At 38.0% G+C, this 20,841-nt stretch overlaps 1 protein-coding gene across 9 annotated transcripts in view; it reads left to right on the forward strand.

Moving 5' to 3' along the window:
- Positions 1 to 18,794, forward strand: part of LOC126249200 (deoxyribodipyrimidine photo-lyase) — a 115,755-nt gene extending 96,961 nt beyond the window's left edge. For 3 of the 9 annotated variants that reach the window (XM_049950904.1, XM_049950899.1, XM_049950856.1), the window contains 2 exons: positions 4,007 to 4,125; positions 18,608 to 18,794. In XM_049950904.1, the coding sequence (XP_049806861.1) occupies positions 4,007 to 4,125; positions 18,608 to 18,694 (206 nt within the window). In that variant the 3' untranslated portion in view covers positions 18,695 to 18,794. Of the gene's footprint in view, positions 1 to 4,006; positions 4,203 to 6,113; positions 6,277 to 10,958; positions 11,095 to 18,607 lie in introns of those variants that run through there. The other 6 variants (XR_007545601.1, XR_007545602.1, XM_049950869.1 and 3 more) reach the window with 6 other exon arrangements.
- Positions 18,795 to 20,841: the final 2,047 nt, after the last annotated feature.

Consider the following 20,841-nt stretch of genomic DNA (forward strand, 5'->3'; position numbering starts at 1 on the left):
GTAGCAGAAGTTTCATGAACATCTGTAAGATACTTTAAAATCTATGCCAAGATGCCACTGTACCAGGTGTACCAGTATGAAATGAGCGTTAAGATACAAATGTGTCGACAGGGAACATTTGTTGTGAACTAGCCTTAATATTTTTTTGTCTGGTTGGTATGACATCTGTCAAAGATATTTAGTATACATCAAGTCATGGAACAAACAACATCATATGTTTTCATCATGTTAACAATGCGAATTTTATACCAGAAAGTGAGGATTTGCGGAAAGCATTAAGTTTTTCTTTTCATTTGAAAAAAAAAAAAAAAAAAAGTGCTGCAGAGTTGCCTCGAACGCTTGTCGAGGCATATGGTGATCATGCTCTATCAGAAGCAACGTGCAAAAGATGGTTTCAATGGTTCAGAAATAATGATTTTGATGTAAGAAATGAAGAATGTGGAAGACCACCAAAAAAGTTCGAAGCAGTAATGGATGAAGATGATACTTTGAGTCAGAAGCAAATGGCAGCAGTGCTAAATGTTGCACAACAAACAATTTCTGACCGTTTGAAAGCTATGGGAAAGATCCAAAAGTGGGGAAAATGGGTGCCACATGAATTGAATGAAAGAAAGATGGAAAACCGAAAAACCATTTGTCAAATTTTGTTTCAAAGACATGAAATAAAATCAATTTTGCATCGAATTGTTACTGGCGATGAAAAATGGATTTATTTTAAGAATCCTAAACGGGAAAAATCATGGGGTAATCCGGGACAACCAGTCAACATCGACTGCAAAAGCAGATTGATTCGGCAAGAAGACAATGCTGTGTGTTTGGTGGGATCAGAAAGGTGTGGTGTATCATGAGCTTCTAAAACCCGGCGAAACTGTGAATACTAATCGCTACAGACAACAAATGATCAATTTGAACCATACATTGATCAAAAAAAGACCAGAATGGGCCAGAAGACAGGGCAAAGTAATTTTTTTACACAACACTTCACCTGCACACAAAGCAAAACTGGTTCAGGCTACAGTCAAAACACTTGGCTGGGAGCTGCTACCCCACCCGCCGTATTCACCAGAATTGACCCCTTCCGACTAACATTTGTTTTCATCAATGGGACATGCATTGGCTGAGGAACGCTTTGATTCCTACGAAGAAGTCGAAAATTGGGTATGTGATTGGTTTGCTTCAAAAGACGAACATTTCTATTGGCTTGGTGTCCACAAATTGCCAGAAAGGTGGTCAAAATGTATAGAAAGCAATGGCCAGTACTTTGATTTAAATGTTTTTACTTTTCAATTCAAAATTAGTGTTTCACTTTCACAAAAAAACCCTCATTTCATACTGGTACACCTAGTAAACTAATCAAAAAATCATATGCACCACCCTCATCTCTTGCAGAATTGTAGTGTATTTGATTGGAAACCTCTTTATCAATACACTCTGGGCAACAGGAGATTGCTGCAAATAACTATCTGTGTAATGGCGTAAAAGTACACCTAAATATTCAGTGCAGCTCAATACAGTACATTGTCTTTCCTATCTTGAACAGAACAGTGTGGCTCATGTGCTCTGTTCTTTCTGTCTGCAAGCTTAGACTGTTTGGTCTGTCAACATGCCTCGGATGGTCATTTCAAGCTTGGATTGTGCACAAATTGTTGCCTTTGGCTAAAAGAGTTGTCAGCATGGGAAGTTCCTTGCTGAATTTGTGTACACCACAATGACATCATTTGAAAATTAAGCAGCTATTAGGAGACACAGTACATTTAAATCTGTCTTGTAGTGGCTGCCTGTGGTCAGCATCACCAGCTGTTGACATCAACCCACAAATTATGGGGCAGTGCTTGCAGGTGATCTCTGCCAAATGTTTTTAATATGCCTTTACTATTAAACAATCCCTTAGCTGTGCTGTTTTTATTGCGAACACAGACTTTAACTGTTTCGCAAGACCATCAGAAATATTGTCAACATGTGGTATGGTGCACCAGTTTTTGTAATTACTGATTGGTTTCTGTTGGCCAGCATACACTAGTGGTGTAAATTTTTGCATTTTCATTTTTCGTAAGGTGTTGGTAACCCACTCAGAGTTATGGCCATTACTGTAGGCAGTAAGTTTGATTGTGTGTCATTGGGCATGATAGACAGACTTGGGTAATGTTGTTTGAAAAGCTATGTGTTTGTGATTTTGTGGATGCTGAGAGCTTTTAGAGATCATAATATCAGTACCTATTGTTTTTCTGCAAGTGCTAAATGAATGTTTCTTTATGCTAATACCTATATTATGGTCCAAGACATTTATTGTCTCAGCTCCATTGAGAATTGAATTTTCTTATTTTAGAAGTATTACATTCATCTTCAGAAAAAAAAAACAGAACACTTTGAACAACTAGAAATAGGACATTCATATTCACAAGACATATACATTAGTATGTTCTGCAGAAATGATTAGCATTTGAACCATGTTGACCTGAGGGTTCATTATCGATATCGCAGCGTAATACCATCTACCGGTAACATGTGCCTGCGACTCTGTTTGCTGCTATAAACCAAAGATAATGTATCAATGTGACTTGAGCAGATGTGCAGGTTGCCTCTGAGGCATATGCACGAACAGTACTGACAAATCAGTGAGTTTGAAAGGTAGCACATTATTGGCATGAGAGAATGTTATGCACTCATCCGGGAAATTGCTGCTCATGTGGAACGAAGTGTTTCGGCAGTGCAACAGCTGTGGGCAGAGTGGTTCACGGAAGGCTTTAAAATGTGATGAGATGGGTCAGTCACACCACCCAGACCACCCCCTGAGGTGGCATTGCAGGACTGATCTGCATCCTCCGTGGCTCTGGAGCAACAGTGTAACACACTATCAGAGCTGACAGTCCATTGCCGTTTATTATGGTATGGATTACATGGGTGTCGTTCACTTCTCCGCCTACCTTTGATGAATGTGCACAAACATGCTAGATGTCAATGGTGTATGGAAATGGAATGATGTCACTAGGGACAGGGATGGCATCATGTAGCATTTTCGGACAAATTCAGGTTCTGTTTGTTTGAAAATGATGGCCACATTTTGGTTCGCTGTAGATGGGGGAAGGGCATCACATCGACTGCATTCGCACAAGACGTACAGTACCAAGTCAAGGCCTTATGGTGTGGGGTGCTATTGAGTACATCAACAAATCACAGTTGGTGCATGTGCAGGGCACTACGACCAGTGTCACCTGCGTGAATGACATCCTGCGGACTGTAGCCATATCCTTTTTGCACAGCACCCCAGATGGCATTTTTCAGCTAGACAATGCACAACCATGTGTTGCTGCACGAACACATGCATACTTGGTGTCATAGGATGTCAGCCCTGTGCCCTGGCTCGCCAGATCACCGGACTTGGCACCAATCGAAAATGTGTGGGATATTGGCAACAGGACATGTGCTGAACTGAGGTGAATGAAATGCTAGTCATTTCTGCAGAGCATACTAATGTACATGTCCTGTGAACATGAATGTCCTATCTCTAGTCGTTCAAGGTGTTCTGCTTTTTCTGAACAAGAGCATATTTAACTGTCGAGTGGTACTGGTCTGTAAACACTGCACATCATCTACTTAGCTGATCCAGTATTTAATTTAGTTACTCAGTGGCTCTTTCTGTAAAAAAATTTATTCAAAATTGTCCATAAAATTTTCAGATAGTGTTGAACTGAGGGAGCAACACAAAGGCCAGGGCATCAGATTGTCTATTTAAAAAATCTCAGACTGGAAATAATTGTTTTACACATGTCTGAGTTGCAATGATTATTTCATGTAATTCTATAGGATTTATTTTAAATCTGTGCAAAAGTTATGTTAAGCATATGCACTCATCAGTGAGGACATTTGTAAATAAGCTACTTGTCATCATTCACCCAGAATTATTTTTCCAAAGTTGGTGGTTGTATTTATTCTTTCCTATCAATTACTTCTTTCTTTTTTTTCTGTGCCACCATTGGAGCTCACTGTACATTTCTGTTTATTTTAGGGTGCATGTGGTCTGTGTGTGGAATACACGATCAAGGATGGCTAGAGAGACCAGTTTTTGGAAAAATACGGTACATGAATTATGAAGGTTGCAAGCGAAAGTTTAATATTGCTGCATATGTAAGTCGTTTTGGAGGAAAAAGTCATAAATATATAAAGAAAGCTTAGGTATTATCCTATCAAAAATAAGTGCATCGGTATGTATTTTGTTTCATGAAATAACTTTCTCTTTATAGTTGAGCACATACCAAATTTTTATTGTTTCTCATACTAACTATAGGTACAATATAGGGTTCAAAACTTTTACAGGCACTTTCCAGAAATTACATTTAATTTCTTAAGTTGTGTTCCAGAAACTGCAGATACTCAGGGAAGTCATTGTAGTAGTTTTTAAAAAAAGATTTACACCCCAGTTTGTAGTTGGTTAATCTTTCTGTGTCCAAAGAAAATGTGAATTTGAAACCTCAAAGAGTAATAGAGGTACATCAGAATTTTATGTTCCTTCTGACTGTAGTTAGTTGTTCCACTGATTTTGTGTTGGCATGCACTGCCTGGTAAGACTTCATTTTCAGTATTAATTACGAGATTAAAATATTTTAGCTCATTTCCTCAGTCTGTATTGAAGAATTGAATTCCAGTCTGTAAGCTATATGTATGATATGAAACTGGAAGATGTTCATGAATTTTTCATGTTCGCCAAGTGAGCAAAAAAATTTTTTTTTCTAGGTAATCGTTGAGTCTCGTATGTTCATAGTTTATAAATTATTTAAACTTTTGTAACACTGTTATTCATTTTTAGAAATACAGAAATAATCTCATTGTCTTTTAGAACTTCTGTTCCTGTTATTAGTTTTCGACTTATTTTTTGTTTTTAAAATTTGAAATTATAATGTTTTATTTTGATTGCTTTACTGAAATGTTCCGCATGGGTACACAAGCAGGTGTATTGTATCACTTGTGAAGTGGTGTTGAAGCGTGCGCCATTAGTGATTAAAAAGTGCATGATTGATATTTAGAAAGTCTTGCTGTAGAGTTAAATTATTAGTTGTAATAGGGTGAACTGATTTAAATACTTTGCAATTCTGTGTGTGTGTATGTATGTGCAAATTTTCCTGTGGAAAAGGTGTGTCTTGTTCCTTGTATTTTGTTTTTGGCTTGTAATTTTTCTTAACTCTTAAGTATGAGATACTATATGCCAAAGTTCGTAAATGACATTAACAGTTAGAACATGTACTATAAAAAGGTGTACAAATTGAAACTTCCATGAGCAGCAAATTAAGCTTTAGTACATGCTGTAGTATCTTATGTTTGTAGTGTTTTTATTTGCATGTAAAGTGATAAGTAATTAAAACCACAATTATGTGAGACTGGTATTAGGCACATGTGTGTTTGTAATGTGATCAATGTGTATTTCTTTGATTTTGTAATGCTTAATTGTTCTTACAGTGGGTATTACATCAATTTTCCTCAGATAACTACATTTGAAAAAAAAAGTTTGTCACTGCCAACTTTAAATATTAAGCTACTCAGGGATAAAAAATAAATAAAGAAAAAAGAAAAAAAATGACAGTGGATAGTGTGGAAGTGCAGGAGTGGCAAGTAAATCATTTATTGCTTTTATTTAGGGTAATAAATGGAAGATCCAGTCTCATCGCCAAGATGGATGTACCTTGTCACAAAGGTCTGTTGATGACATCTGTGTTTAACAGAATTAATGTCATCTTAGTTATTATTATTGACCAATTTTATTCATTACCTGTGCAGTGACATCACTTTTTAACCTGTAGCAAAATTTGATGGCTGTAAGTTCATTTATTAATTTTGTTAACTCGGCCATCATTTCAGCTACTATGATAGGAAGATGATGATTTTTATTTTACTTTCTTCTAAATCTGTGATAGTATTTACTTACATGTCTGGACTAGCAGGCATTAATGTAGCTAACCTCATTGGATTATTGGATATTTGCTGCATGTGTATACATATGTACTAACACAGTCTTGGGTGTGGAATGCCGTCCAGCATTTTGTGGCTTTCATAATATTGTAACATTTTATATCTGATGTTTTTATAAGACTATTGTTTTACTTTGAGGATAGTGCATTTAGGTATTAATGGAGCACCACAAAGAAGGCTTTACTCATCACAAAGAAGGGAAACATTATAGAAGAATAAAGAACTAACTGCAAACTAAAAGTTAAGAAGAAGTAGATAAAAGATGAGGAGCAAATTTCCAACGGAAAATAACTGATCTAGAATTAGGCACAGAAGGTAGGGTATTTGAATGTAGGTGATAAGCAAAATAAAATTAGAGAATAGTAATGTGTCAGGTACATTATAATTTCCTTTATCTAAACCTTCTGTGCATCTGGTTTACATCAACTAATGAACATAATTCAGCAAGGAAATTTCACACATCATCTGCATACAGCTCCTATTTTTAAAATTTCATAACACAGAATTTCTGAGAAGCAAGAGTAGACAGTATTCTAAAAAATGTTTTGGCCTTTTTCTTTATCATAATGTAAATTTGTGAATGACAGTGCTAGTGTTCTGGACATATAAGTATTTTAACTCTGTTTACTGAGATGTTTGTTATTGCATGTTGTGTTTGTCTATTTATGCAGTGGGTTTTTTACTTACTGTTTACTTTCTTCTTCAAGACTCATAGCAATGAACATATTATGCATGACACATAATTAAGCTACATTAATCTATATTGTTAACTTTGGGCCATATTTCTATGTTGCGTAAGAGGAAAGAAATTCTCCGTACAGCAGCTAAATATGTTAACCGGTTTTTGCATACCCTTTAGAAGCATTATAGTTTCATTCTCAATTTAAAAAAAAATTAATTTTGAGTTTGTACTAACGCCTGGACAGAGCACTGTCCCATTGAAAATCACCAAAAAGAGTACATTTGCACTTGAAAGATAGCATATGATTATCCAGGTACACAAAACAGATTATAAAAGGATGAAACTCTAATGGCCAGAGCCAAAATTATCAGGACAGGCTCATTGCATGAGCCAGTCTGAACTACAAATAATTCCAAGTATCATGTTGACCATGATAGAAATGTTTTGTCTTTTCATTATGTGCCATTTTTCAAGAGCACATATATTATTTTGATTATTGCTCATAGAACAGTTCTCAGAATTGGCATTTGTATGTAACTTGAACACCCACTAATGAATTGTTTGCATTGAAAATGGAGATTTAGATATTTGTAACTAACGTGCACAGTAGACATATTTAGTAGCTGCATAGTGAATTTTTATCCTTTATACAATAAAAATCGCAGATGTGTGCCTAGTATATTTTTTCTTCGTGTGGAAAAGCTTCATTATCTTTTTGTGTATTTCGCTCTGTTTTGTTCATTTTTTAGAGGTGTGTGCACCAACTAAGCTAGCATTTTTGAGAAATTTCTAACATAATTGAAAAGCGAACTTGGAGATAAAGATTTTATGCCTGCTGTGTTCTAAGCTACTTCACTCTAATAATGCAGGCAGAATTTTCTAAAATTTCCTGAATGTCAATGTCAGAATATAACATACACACCCAGTAGTGAATTGCTGAAATTTAGTTACAACAAATATGATATATCTTATTGTACGGAAAATGTAGTAGTGAATGCTTGATTTGATGTGACAGTCACAAGTGAAATATGAAATTTACTGATTTGTAACCTTTTTCTTTTTTCTCAATTAAATATAATCAGTAACATGCATTTTTTGAAGCCTCATCCTTGGCTTATAAGTTCGGAAGGTATCATTTGGTTTATAAGCTCATCCCACTAATAAATCACGCAAGTAATGTCATACAAAAAGCAGTTAAATACGGAATAATTTGATTTTTACAGAAGAATTAGTTAAAAAAAAACACAGATTGATTTGTAAGTAAATAGCATATTTCTGAAACTACTTTTATGTTTATTAGTGCATACTTATAGTAGTATTTGGACTTGTTTTAGTTATTATATGAACAATTTTGGGTGATGTGAGCCTGCTCAGGGGGAAAAGAGGTAGTACTAAATTATATTTACAAAAAGACATTTTATTCATTCTGGGATTTTTAATGTTTACAGAGAATATGAAAGAATTTTTTATTTTTTTTGTAATTTTTTTTTTGTAAATTACTTAACATTACTTGATATTTGGAAAGTAATGAAATGTCATTCATGTTGAAGTGAAGAGTAATGTTATTGGGCTTCATGGGAGAAAATGTTTAAAATATTTAATATCTTTGACATTTGTGGTGCCTTAATATTATCAAAAAAATGTTAATTTGTAGCTGTAGGGCTTACGTCACTGATGCTGGTGTGTCCTAAGCATCTTGATTGCATCTTTTAATCTTTTATGTGACTTACGTACCCTAATATGATTTGTAAATGTCAGTATGTCGATGTTTTCATCAGTCAGAGATAAACTGTCATTATGCAGCAACTTGTGTGAAAAAATAAATAAAAGAAAAATGTATTGCTGGCCACAAAGACTCAGTAATGACACTACTACACATAAAACTTCCTGGCAGATTAAAACTGTGTGCCCGACCGAGACTCGAACTCGGGACCTTTGCCTTTCGCGGGCAAGTGCTCTACCATCTGACCTACGGAAGCACGACTCACGCCCGGTACTCACAGCTTTACTTGTGCCAGTACCTCGTCTCCTACCTTCCAAACTTTACAGAAGCTCTCCTGCGAACCTTGCTGAACTAGCACGTAAAGTTTGGAAAGTAGGAGACGAGGTACTGGCACAAGTAAAGCTGTGAGTACCGGGCGTGAGTCGTGCTTCGGTAGCTCAGATGGTAGAGCACTTGCCCGCGAAAGGCAAAGGTCCCGAGTTCGAGTCTCAGTCGGGCACACAGTTTTAATCTGCCAGGAAGTTTCATATCAGCGCACACTCTGCTGCAGAGTGGAAATCTCATTCTGAATACTACACACAGTCACTCGCATTAGCCTTAAAACAATAACAAAGACAATGAAACTGAGCATATGGTTTCAGGTAACAACAGAAGAAGAGAATGGAACAGCTTGCTATTTAACTAATTGCTGGTTGGGTAGCACAGTTTTAAAAATTCTACACTGTGATACTACCCACAGTAGAAACTGGATTTGCCTGCTTTTCCACCTGAACATGTATATTAAAGCAGTTATTATTTATCTGACTAATCTGTTTCTTCCATAAAGCATTTATGCACTATAATATATGGAATGGCTTGCACGACAGTGCTTGTGATCACACACGCTAAGACTCCCTTGCCCATGGGTAGCAGAGTGGATGGTCACTAGTGGCTTGATGCTCTTTTTGATAGTGATGTAAAAATCTTTTTCATTTTGCATAGACTGAGATAAACTCAGATTTAGTACTTGCTGACAGTCGACAATCTATCAGCAGTGTCTCAAGAAGAACTAATATGAGATGAATTTGTGGCCTACAAATTTTACCAAGATCGTCTGTTCTGGATAGAATAAGAACAGCTAATGTTATTCATTTGAATAATAATGTTTGTTTGGAGCAGAGTACTCCACACATATTGTGGGCCTTGATCTACAACAGAAATGTGCATTTGGAAATATATCCAACCTAGACATACGGCATACCGGCTTTCTAAAGATACATCCACTCAAACACAGTCAAATATGTTATCTAACAACAAAAACATTTGATTTTTGACAATATAAGGTAATTGGATAGATAAAAAATTGCTTCTTCCAGTGGTGGCAGAACACACACATAAAATCCTCAACCTGTCTGGTAAGTCTCCCCTGACCTCGGTTCTGGGTGACATTTCCTAGACCTCTCCAGTCCTTTTCCTTCACCCCTGTTCATTCACCTTAAACACTTTTGCCTGAAGAAGGAGCCACTGGCTCCAAAAGCTTGCCTAATTGTAACTTCTGTTATGTATGTGTTCTGCCGCCACTTGGTGAGTAGATTTTTTATCTATCCAGTTACAAATATTTTATCTGTATGATCTAAGGTAAAACAACAAAAAGGCTCAACTGCTTTAGTGAATCCAAGTAATGTGGTGCATTGATAAGACATTAGCTCATATTTGGGTGGGTTGGGCTCAAATTCTTGTCTGGCTGTACACATTTAGATTTCCCACATCTTCGGTAAATTACTTAAGGCAAATGCAGTGATGATTCATTAGAAATTGGTGGTTTTCTTCCCTATTCTTTCACAATCTGAGCTTGTCCTCTGTGTCTGTTAACATACTTTCCTTTTTTCTAGTTAAATGGAATACGTGACACATCCTAATATTGATGTTTTTGGATTATTAAAATGTTTCAAGCTTATATGAATTACCTTAGAAAAATTAAAATTTTGAATTTTTTTTAACAGCTGGTGTGAGGTCAGTGTTAGAACTATAAACTTATACAGTCAAATCATTAGGAACAATGTATGCAAGCAAGTATGATCCTGCCTCAAAACTCGTTATTTTGAATAAATGAAAGCTATGTCAGCTGTATGTGGCTGCTTGCAGATTCCTATGACAACTTCTAACAGCAGCTCTGTTTTCTTATATAATGTCTGTCATGTCAAATCAGCTCTTCTCTTTGAATTTATTGCATTAATTACTTTTAAATTTCTGCGAGGGCAATTTTTAGAATATTAGAGTGAAGTAGCCAGTGGGCAAAACAATGTATTTTGATTTCCAAAGCATGCAATGTCATGAACATCAGCAGTACGTGGAAATTGGAGCTTGAGAAATCTCCCTTCTCACACCTGTATATTTCTATGGTCTCGAAGTAGGAGTACACAGCTCCACTAATTCAGAGATTAATCTTTCTGTATGTGACAACATTTTTATTGTTTTCTGTTCCATGTTGTGCATAAAGTTAAAAGACACAAAGCTTTAATTAAAAAAGGATCTGATCTGTATTGTCTAAACCAGTATATTCCCTCCAATACCAGTTCCAATATTGTATAGTGCAATTTCTTTTCTTTTTAGTGCACAACTTCTCTGGTGTGGGATTGTATCTTCTGTCAACCACAACTAATTTTGTATAAGTAATTGTCATGAATATGCTAAATTCTTGTGCATATCTGTTTTATAAATAAAGTTACGAAATAACTGGTAATCGTAATTCTCACTTTCTTATTATATGTAGTACACTGTGTAGTTCTCTTTCCTACCACTCTGTTAGATTAAAGTGCAATATGCAGTATTTCGTATATATTGACATTTTGACCAGCAATATAAATGTGTACTGTGTTGATATATTGAAATAAAAGTTTATTCTTCACTTGATTGGTTTTCATTTCTCCAGACACAATAATATTTCTTCTCTATTCAGTCCACTTGGTGTGTCCTCTGCCTCTGGACAATTGTTTTTTTATGTTTTTTTTGTGTATACACTCCTGGAAATGGAAAAAAGAACACATTGACACCGGTGTGTCAGACCCACCATACTTGCTCCGGACACTGCGAGAGGGCTGTACAAGCAATGATCACACGCACGGCACAGCGGACACACCAGGAACCGCGGTGTTGGCCGTCGAATGGCGCTAGCTGCGCAGCATTTGTGCACCGCCGCCGTCAGTGTCAGCCAGTTTGCCGTGGCATACGGAGCTCCATCGCAGTCTTTAACACTGGTAGTATGCCGCGACAGCGTGGACGTGAACCGTATGTGCAGTTGACGGACTTTGAGCGAGGGCGTATAGTGGGCATGCGGGAGGCCGGGTGGACGTACCGCCGAATTGCTCAACACGTGGGGCGTGAGGTCTCCACAGTACATCGATGTTACCGCCAGTGGTCGGCGGAAGGTGCACATGCCCGTCGACCTGGGACCGGACCGCAGCGACGCACGGATGCACGCCAAGACCGTAGGATCCTACGCAGTTCCGTAGGGGACCGCACCGCCACTTCCCAGCAAATTAGGGACACTGTTGCTCCTGGGGTATCGGCGAGGACCATTCGCAACCGTCTCCATGAGCATGGGCTACGGTCCCGCACACCGTTAGGCCGTCTTCCGCTCACGCCCCAACATCGTGCAGCCCGCCTCCAGTGGTGTCGCGACAGGCGTGAATGGAGGGACGAATGGAGACGTGTCGTCTTCAGCGATGAGAGTCGCTTCTGCCTTGGTGCCAATGATGGTCGTATGCGTGTTTGGCGCCGTGCAGGTGAGCGCCACAATCAGGACTGCATACGACCGAGGCACACAGGACCAACACCCGGCATCATGGTGTGGGGAGCGATCTCCTACACTGGCCGTACACCACTGGTGATCGTCGAGGGGACACTGAATAGTGCACGGTACATCCAAACCGTCATCGAACCCATCGTTCTACCATTCCTAGACCGGCAAGGGAACTTGCTGTTCCAACAGGACAATGCACGTCCGCATGTATCCCGTGCCACCCAACGTGCTCTAGAATGTGTAAGTCAACTACCCTGGCCAGCAAGATCTCCGGATCTGTCCCCCATTGAGCATGTTTGGGACTGGATGAAGCGTCGTCTCACGCGGTCTGCACGTCCGGCACGAACGCTGGTCCAAGTGAGGCGCCAGGTGGAAATGGCATGGCAAGCCGTTCCACAGGACTACATCCAGCATCTCTACGATAGTCTCCATGGGAGAATAGCAGCCTGCATTGCTGCGAAAGGTGGATATACACTGTACTAGTGCCGACATTGTGCATGCTCTGTTGCCTGTGTCTATGTGCCTGTGGTTCTGTCAGTGTGGTCATGTGATGTATCTGACCCCAGGAATGTGTCAATAAAGTTTCCCCTTCCTGGGACAATGAATTCACGGTGTTCTTATTTCAATTTCCAGGAGTGTATATTAGATCATTTCAGACACAATACAAGTGGCAAGTTACCGGTAATGGACTTCAGATCACACAGTACTCTGTTGTTCATTCACTTAGATAGTAGTTGTGCGCATTTTAGTCTGTAGCTGTCTTTTTTTTAAATTTTATTTCAGGCAGCATATTTAAGCCCAAGGATAAACAATTGTAGTGCACTAATTGTGGCTGTGTTTTTAAGTGTGTAATTGGATGAAATATCGTCAGAGTTTGCAATGAAGTAGGGAAATATATTAAATTTTCACAGATATGATTAGGGAGAGTCCTGGGTGCAATATAAATAGTGGAAAGTATGATGGTAAGGATTTGGTCTACAGTGGAGGTGTTGAGCAATTGGTAGCCACATAAACTAGACTGAAAATGTTGCTAAGCTTGGGATGATGTTAGCTTTAGATCTAACATATGCTGTACTAATAAGGAAGATGAACAAAGGACGGCATGTAAAGAGACACCTCAACAAGGCAAGTAGTTTATAATCACAGCTACTTGGCCATCTACAACAGCCCTATTGTATTTTGCTTACTCAGGCATGGAGTACTGTGTCTGTTCATAGCTTTTGTAGGACCAAACTGCTGACACCTACTAAATTCTATGAAAACATTCCCAGAGCTTTACGTGTATTTTACATGGTACAGAAATGCAACACAGCAAACTGAATACATCTAAAAAGATGATAATAATTATGGAACAGTTGATTAGTGAATTTTAGACCTACATTTATGAAAATATTGAGCAACATAAATACACTATAAAAAAACTTAATTACATTGGTTTTAAAATGCAAAATTTTTTGAGAAATATCCTATCTTGACAGACCTGAAATATAGAACGAGCACTACAATATGGGTGGATGACGTGTAGCTGTTACGTTCGATATTATCAATGTATTTATCTAATTACATGGTAAGTTATGAAAATGATATTGTTTCTGTTAATTTTCTGTACACTAATCCTCATGGAATTAATTACCACAGGCATCTGTCATCTTAAAAGTAAGACCCCATGCATCAAAAATGATCTGATGCCTCAAATTTCAGCATCTGCATTATCCCATACTAGGTCTAGAACATTGGAAAGTTTGATGATATACCCACGAAACAGAATGTGGTGCTCTTATCCAGAGACTGTGTTGACTATAATTATATATATGTTGTTCAGAACAGAGAGTAGTCTGCACAAGTTGTGCATCATGCTGTTGTTTTCTAGTTAGTTAGCATACTTTCCTTGAAAACATGAAGGTAATCTTGTTTGCTTGTGGTAATTATAGATATAAAAACCAGATTTCCCTGTGTTATTTTTTTCCAGATAATAATTGATACAAATACCAGAGTGCACTGCTGTTAAAGATCTGTGACATCGTTTATTATTGTTTTGAACCTGTTGTGAAGATGTTTCCTAGTGAAGAAAGAGTTCTTACTTTAACAATGTGATAGGAAGGTTGTTATAATTTAATTATAAAGGAGTGGAATAATAATTTCAACACCGTTCCACCTGCAAGGAAGGCTGTCTACAATTTAGGGAAACATTTTCAGAAAAATAGATCTGCAGAAGATTGCCACAGGCCATTTCAAGTGACACAACCATAGATACCTATTCAGAGAACCATAGAATTGGGTGGTATCTCATGTCGTGGACTAATTGGGTCTGTGTGGAAAGCCAACTTACGCCATTCCGGGACTACAAATAACCTATGAAGACTTCAACTCGCTTTACTTTCGACATGACGGAGCCCCACTGCATTGCACAACTGTGTGAAACTAAATTGATGTATTTGGTGGGTAAGTTATTGGATGGCGAGGAGCAATAGAAATGGCAACCAGATCTTCTGGCTGTATACCAAAGAATTGCATTAAATATAAGTTTATGGTACAAAACCGTAAACAATTCAGGACTCAAAAGAAGCTCCTTACAACTCTTTTGAAGACATAGATTCTAATAAATGACTATGTAAACAAATATACTTCAGCGTCCTAAGTCGTCTGATGAAGTGTATCAACAAAGACAGAAAACAATTTGGAAAGAATGTTAAAAATAATCCTTTAGCATCAATAAAGTGTTCAGTTATTTCAAAATTCCAGTTGTATGGTTTGTATTCGATTAGCTAATATTGGGTAGTGACGTCTGGTCCACTTGGTAAATTCTCAAAATTTCAGTTCCCTGTCCCATGCAGGATGTGGAATTACAAAAAAGTGATTGTTGTGGAAACTGCTTATTGGATTTTGTTCAAACTTTGTATCTCTTACACATCTACCCACAATTCTACTGTTTTGTGAACAAAGTACAAAATTCTAATAATACCAATATTTAAGGTTACATTGTTGTGAAATTCTTTTGTCTGCTACGAGTACACGACCATAGAACTCACATTTGACCTTGAGGCAGGGTCAGCAGAGTGGGAGAAGTCTCTCTCTCTCTCTCTCTCTCTCTCTCTCTCTCTAGCTTCTCACTGTTACAACGCAGCAGAAGCACTTGAATCCCTCCCCCCCCCGGTGGTAAAATTATTCACACAAAGTTAAAACATATTTGTGGAAACAGTTCCATTTTGAGATTAATTTGAAACCTAAAATTCATCAAGATAATTCCTCTTATTCTAATGAAAACATTTTGGAAATTCATCATTTTATGCTATTCAAATATACTTCGGCAACAGCAACTACTACAACTACTACAACTACTACTACTACTACTACTACTACCTGCAGGGCTGTCCATAAATCTGTAAGAGTACGAGAGGGTGGAGATATCTTCTGAACTGCACGTTGCAAGGCATCCCAGATATGCTCAATAATGTTCATGTTTAGGGAGTTTGGTGACCAGCGGAAATGTTTAAACTCAGAACAGTGTTCCTGGAGCCACTCTGTAGCAATTCTGGAAATGTGGGGTGTCGCATTGTCCTGCTGTAATTGTCCAAGTTCGTAGGAATGCACAATGAACAAAAATGGATGCAGGTGATCAGACAGGATGCTTACGTATGTGTCATCTGTCACACCTATCAGTCGTATCTAGACGCATCAAGGGTCCCATATCACCCCAACTGCACATGCCCCAAGCCATTATAGAGCCCCCACAAGCTTGAACAGTCCCCTTCTGACATGCTGGGTTTGTTAGGTTGTCCATCTGCTCGATACAATTGGAAACAAGACTTGTCCGACCAGGCAACATGTTTCCAGTCATCAGCAGTCCAAAGTCGGTGTTTATGGGCCCAGGCTTTTTGTCGTGCAGTCATCAAGGGTACATGAGTGGGCCTTTGGTTCCAAAATCAATGATATTTCATTGAACGATCACACACACTGACACTGGCTGATGGCCCAGCATTGAAATCCACAGCAATTTGTGGAAGGGCTGCACTTCTGTCACGTTGAACGATTCTCTTCAGTCATTGTCGGTCCCGTTCTTGCAGGATCTTTTTCCGGCCCAATGATGTCAGAGATTTGATGTTTTACTGGATTCCTGATATTCACGGTACACTGGGGGGAAATGGTCGTATGGGAAAATCCCCGTTTCATCGCTTCCTAGGAGATGCTGTGTCCCATCGCTCATGCGTCGACTATGTCACCGTGTTCAAACTCAATTAAATCTTGACAACCTGCTGTTGTAGCGGCAGTAACTGATTCAATAACTGTGCCAGACATTTGTCTTATTTAGGTGTCGCTGACGGCAGCCAGAAACCTTTTACAAGTTCTGAACAGCATGTAGTATGATTTTAAGGCATAGTGACACAGAATTGGCTAGGAACCATTTCTTAACACCCATCAAAATTTCATTAGCCAACCTTTCTAAGACTATACTTGATTTAATATTTATTGCAATGTTTGTATCATATGCAAACAAATCAAACTTGGCATCTGGTAATGTTACTGATGAAAGGTCATGGATATACACAATAAAAAGTAAGGGCCCTAAGATGGAATCATGGGGAGACACCACACATTATTGGTCCCCAGTTGGATGATGCCTCAGCTTAATACGCATGTCTTTCCTATTCACACCCTTTGTTTTCTGTCAGAGATATAGGACCTAAACCGTTTTGCAGCATTTCTTGGTACAGCGTAATATTCTTATTTACTTCGGGTCGGTTGTACAATCTCCAGTTAAGCTCTATTGTTTGAATAGCTTGAGAAACATGTACAAACCTAAATAACGTGAGATAAGTTAACCAGAGATTTTTTAAGGGGTTAGCGAGTTTAACCGGAAGTTTACAAGAGAGTAGAAATAGTGAAGAAGCAGACAGTTATTACAAGATTTTGGCTGAAATGTTCATGAGGAGGGGAATGAGAAGAAAGTGAGATGATGCAGATTCTGAATTTATATCCACATTTTACTAATCAATGGAAGCTATACTTCAATTTTTTTAAACTAGTATGTAGAAAACTGGAGCATATGATGGACAGGCAAGATATTTTCTCTTTCTTTTATGTAATACTGTTTATTTGTAGTAATATGCATTTGATTTCCGAACCCTGTGGATTATTTCATGTTATTTATGTAAATCAGGCACTTTCAAATCATGATTTGTGCAAAAATAGTCTTGTTTATCTGGTGTATGTTATAATTACTGCAGTAATGGAAAGGACTGTTTCATTTTATTGAGCAGACAGTGCCATAGTAGAATTAACCAAACCAAACCACACCAGTTTTGTGTACTATTTGTATTAACAGCTTTTTCTGTAATAGAGAAAAATTGATTTTTCATGTTGCAAAGCATTTTGATGAAACAGTAGTGTCCCAGTTTCATCAGCCACATACATCAATAGCATAAAATATTGTTCCACTCTGTTTTCCATTCGGAATGCCCCATTTTATAAACACCATAGCAATATCAGAACAACTCTCCATCAGTGAAAATATTAGTATCACAGGCCCATTAATGATTCAGAACAACGGCATTGTCTCCCATATACTATTATGCACTGAAGCCCGTGAACTATTACTGCTTACTCAGGCTAAGTTTAACACACTAAGTTTAAGAGGAAAGTTAGCATTTTTTTATGGTGATGCATCCCCAGCTTTAGAACTTAGCTGTTGTGTTTTTCAAATATTAGTATTATTCAGTAAGTCTACCCATGTTTATCATAATATAATAGCTGTGTGTGTATGTTATAAGAGCAGAACAGGAATCTGGTTATTAAACTGCATAGTTGTAGCATGTGGAAGGAGTGCGTGGAATGCTATGTTTTTAACTTTCCTTTGGTATCAAGTTATTTTCAGTATTCTCCCTTATGTCAAATTTTAGCTAGTGGAAGATAACTTAAACTGAAATATATTGTACTTCTGTGAAGTATCATTGTTTTGAAACTGATTGGCTTTTTATGGCTGTTTAATGGAACAAAGTTCGATTGTACACTAATGTCCCGAGTTTACTCAGCCACATCGATATCAGAAAATATTTTTCACTCTTACCTCACATTAGGGCAACAACTTTCCATCTTTTAGTGAATGCTTCAGAACAACAAAGCTGTCCACCACTCAGTATTATTCCCATAAACATATGTAAATTATTTGTGCTTATTCAAGCTAAGTTTAACAAAGTAAAATTAATAGCAAAATCAGTTTTTTTAAGAAAGCTGTACCAGATAGCTGTTGTATTTCTCAGTTATTAGTATTATCCACATAACAACATCAATATTTGTTGCAAAGTAATTGTTATTCGTGTTATGAGAACATAGGTACTTGTCATTCAGTTAACAGGAATCTTTAGTTATTGAATCTAAATAAATATAACAGCAGAAGTAGTGGCTGGCAAGTTATGTCTTTAAATTTCTTGTGAATTGTCTAATATCATTTTCTTTCTTTCAGAAATGGGTGATGTCTTTCTGTCCATTTGAGACTTCATTGGTATTGGCATGGGAACAGCCAGCAGGATTGTTCAAAGGATGTGTATGATACTGGGCAAAATGCACAAGAGACAGTTTTTTTAAAAAAATTATTTCAGTTCTCTGGTGTAATTAAATGAAATTAAAATAAACAAATGTGTATGGGTTAATATATTTTTATCCTTAAATTATTTGTTTTAATTTTTACTTTCTGACCTAATTTTGAACTTTATGATTTTTTTTTATACCAATACACTTCTTCCTCCCTTCTCTAGTCTGCATCGACCTGTATTTGAAGCAGCACCATCTGCAGCTGTTCTAATTCTTTTACATTTGAGAATAAGTATTTTTATTCTGAAAGCAAAACTGACAGTTCTAAGGTGAGATGACTCTAGAGAAGAAAGAACACAGAGAAGATGTAAACCTTCACAGATTACATATAGCTGCTAGAGATAATAGCACAAGCCAAATAATGTATGAAATAGTTAATGATCCTCAAACATTTAGGGTGAGATACATGACATAGGTATATTTCTACCTCAGGCTTATTGTAAGTGTGGATGCCTTATTCTTCATATGCTGAAGTGCTAAAGAAGCTGGTATTCCAATACAGACATCTGTAAACAGGCAGAATATGGTACTGCAGTCAGCAATGCCTATATAAGACGACAAGTGTCTGGTGCAGTTGTTAGGTCAGTTACTGCTGCTGCAGTGCCAAGTTATCAAGATTTAAGCGAGTTTGAACATGGTGATATAGTCGATGCATGAGCGATGTGATACAGCATCTCTGAGGTAGCGATGAAGTGGGAATTTTCCCGTATGACCATTTTCCCCGAGTGTACCGTGAATATGAGGAATCCAGTAAAACATCAAATCTCTGACATCACAGCGGCCAGAAAAAGATCCTGCGAGAACGGGACCAACAGTGACTGAAGAGAATTATTCAACATGACAGAAGTGCAACCCTTCCGCACATTGTTGCACGTTTCAATGCTGAATTATCAACAAGTGTCAGCATGTGACCCATTTAATGAAACGTTATCGATATGAGCTTTTTGAGCTGAAGGCCCACTCTTGTACCCTTGATGACTGCATGACACAAAGCTTTACGCCTTTCCTAGGACTGTCAACACCGACATTGGAATGTAGATGACTGGAAACATGTTGCTTGGTCAGATGAGTCTCATTTCAAATCGTATCAAGCGGATAGATGTGCATGGGTACGGACACTAAGTCATGAATCCATGGACTCTGCATGTCAGCAGGGGACTGTTCAAGGTGGAGGAGGTTCTGTAATGATGTGGGGCATGTGCAGTTGGACTGATATGGGACACCTGATACGTCTAGGTACAACTCATGAGGTTGGTATCGCATAATGTGATGAATATGTCGTCAGGAAGGAAATTGTGGAGATTCACATGCACTTGGAAATTGGCTAGCAGCTGCATAGGAGATGCTGGGCTAGAGTGTTTCTGGTGTGACAGGTCTGCTAAAGTCTACACCTGTTTAAGCTGTTTCACGTGCACTATTGCCTATTTTTCCAGCAATTTCAATATAAAAACTGTTTGTATTGTGTTACAACACTGGGAATGGCCCTGTGAATGGTGTATGTAGCATGGGTTTCACTGTCTCTGTAGATAGCATTGCATGAGAACATGTGGAGACTATTTCATGTGCTATGAATTCAGCGGGCAGAGTGGGGGGCTCACTGTATAGTATTTCGGCAAGTGGCGTATCGAGAACATCTTTATGTGCCGTTTGAGTGCCCTGGAGGACCCATGGAAGGACACCCACGTTTCTGAGTGGCACATGAGAGCAGCTATCATCATCCAGTGCCACTGGATTGGGGATGGTAGGTGGTTGTGTGGAACCGGTGGTGGGGTTTCCTGTCTTTGGGGTCTGTCATCTTTTCTTCTTCAGCTCCAACACTCCAAATCTTCTATTTCATTTCTTACTTCTCATCAGAGTACCAAGCTATCCTTCCTTCTGTCCACATGCATATGTCTCTTATTGCTGAGACCCTTCTCATTTACTGTCTGCACGCTGGCAAGACCACTCACTTTTATGGCTTAAAGATGACCTTCTTTACGCTTTCACATTACAAGAAGTGCGATAAAATCTGAAGATCTACAAAGGTTTTTCCTGTCATATTTTCTATTTAGATAGAAGCGGAACACTCAATTCAGCTTGTGTTAAAATGTTTCTTTGACTACGCAA

The sequence above is a fragment of the Schistocerca nitens genome, chromosome 1 (assembly GCF_023898315.1).
Source record: "Schistocerca nitens isolate TAMUIC-IGC-003100 chromosome 1, iqSchNite1.1, whole genome shotgun sequence".
Lineage (NCBI taxonomy): Eukaryota > Metazoa > Arthropoda > Insecta > Orthoptera > Acrididae > Schistocerca > Schistocerca nitens.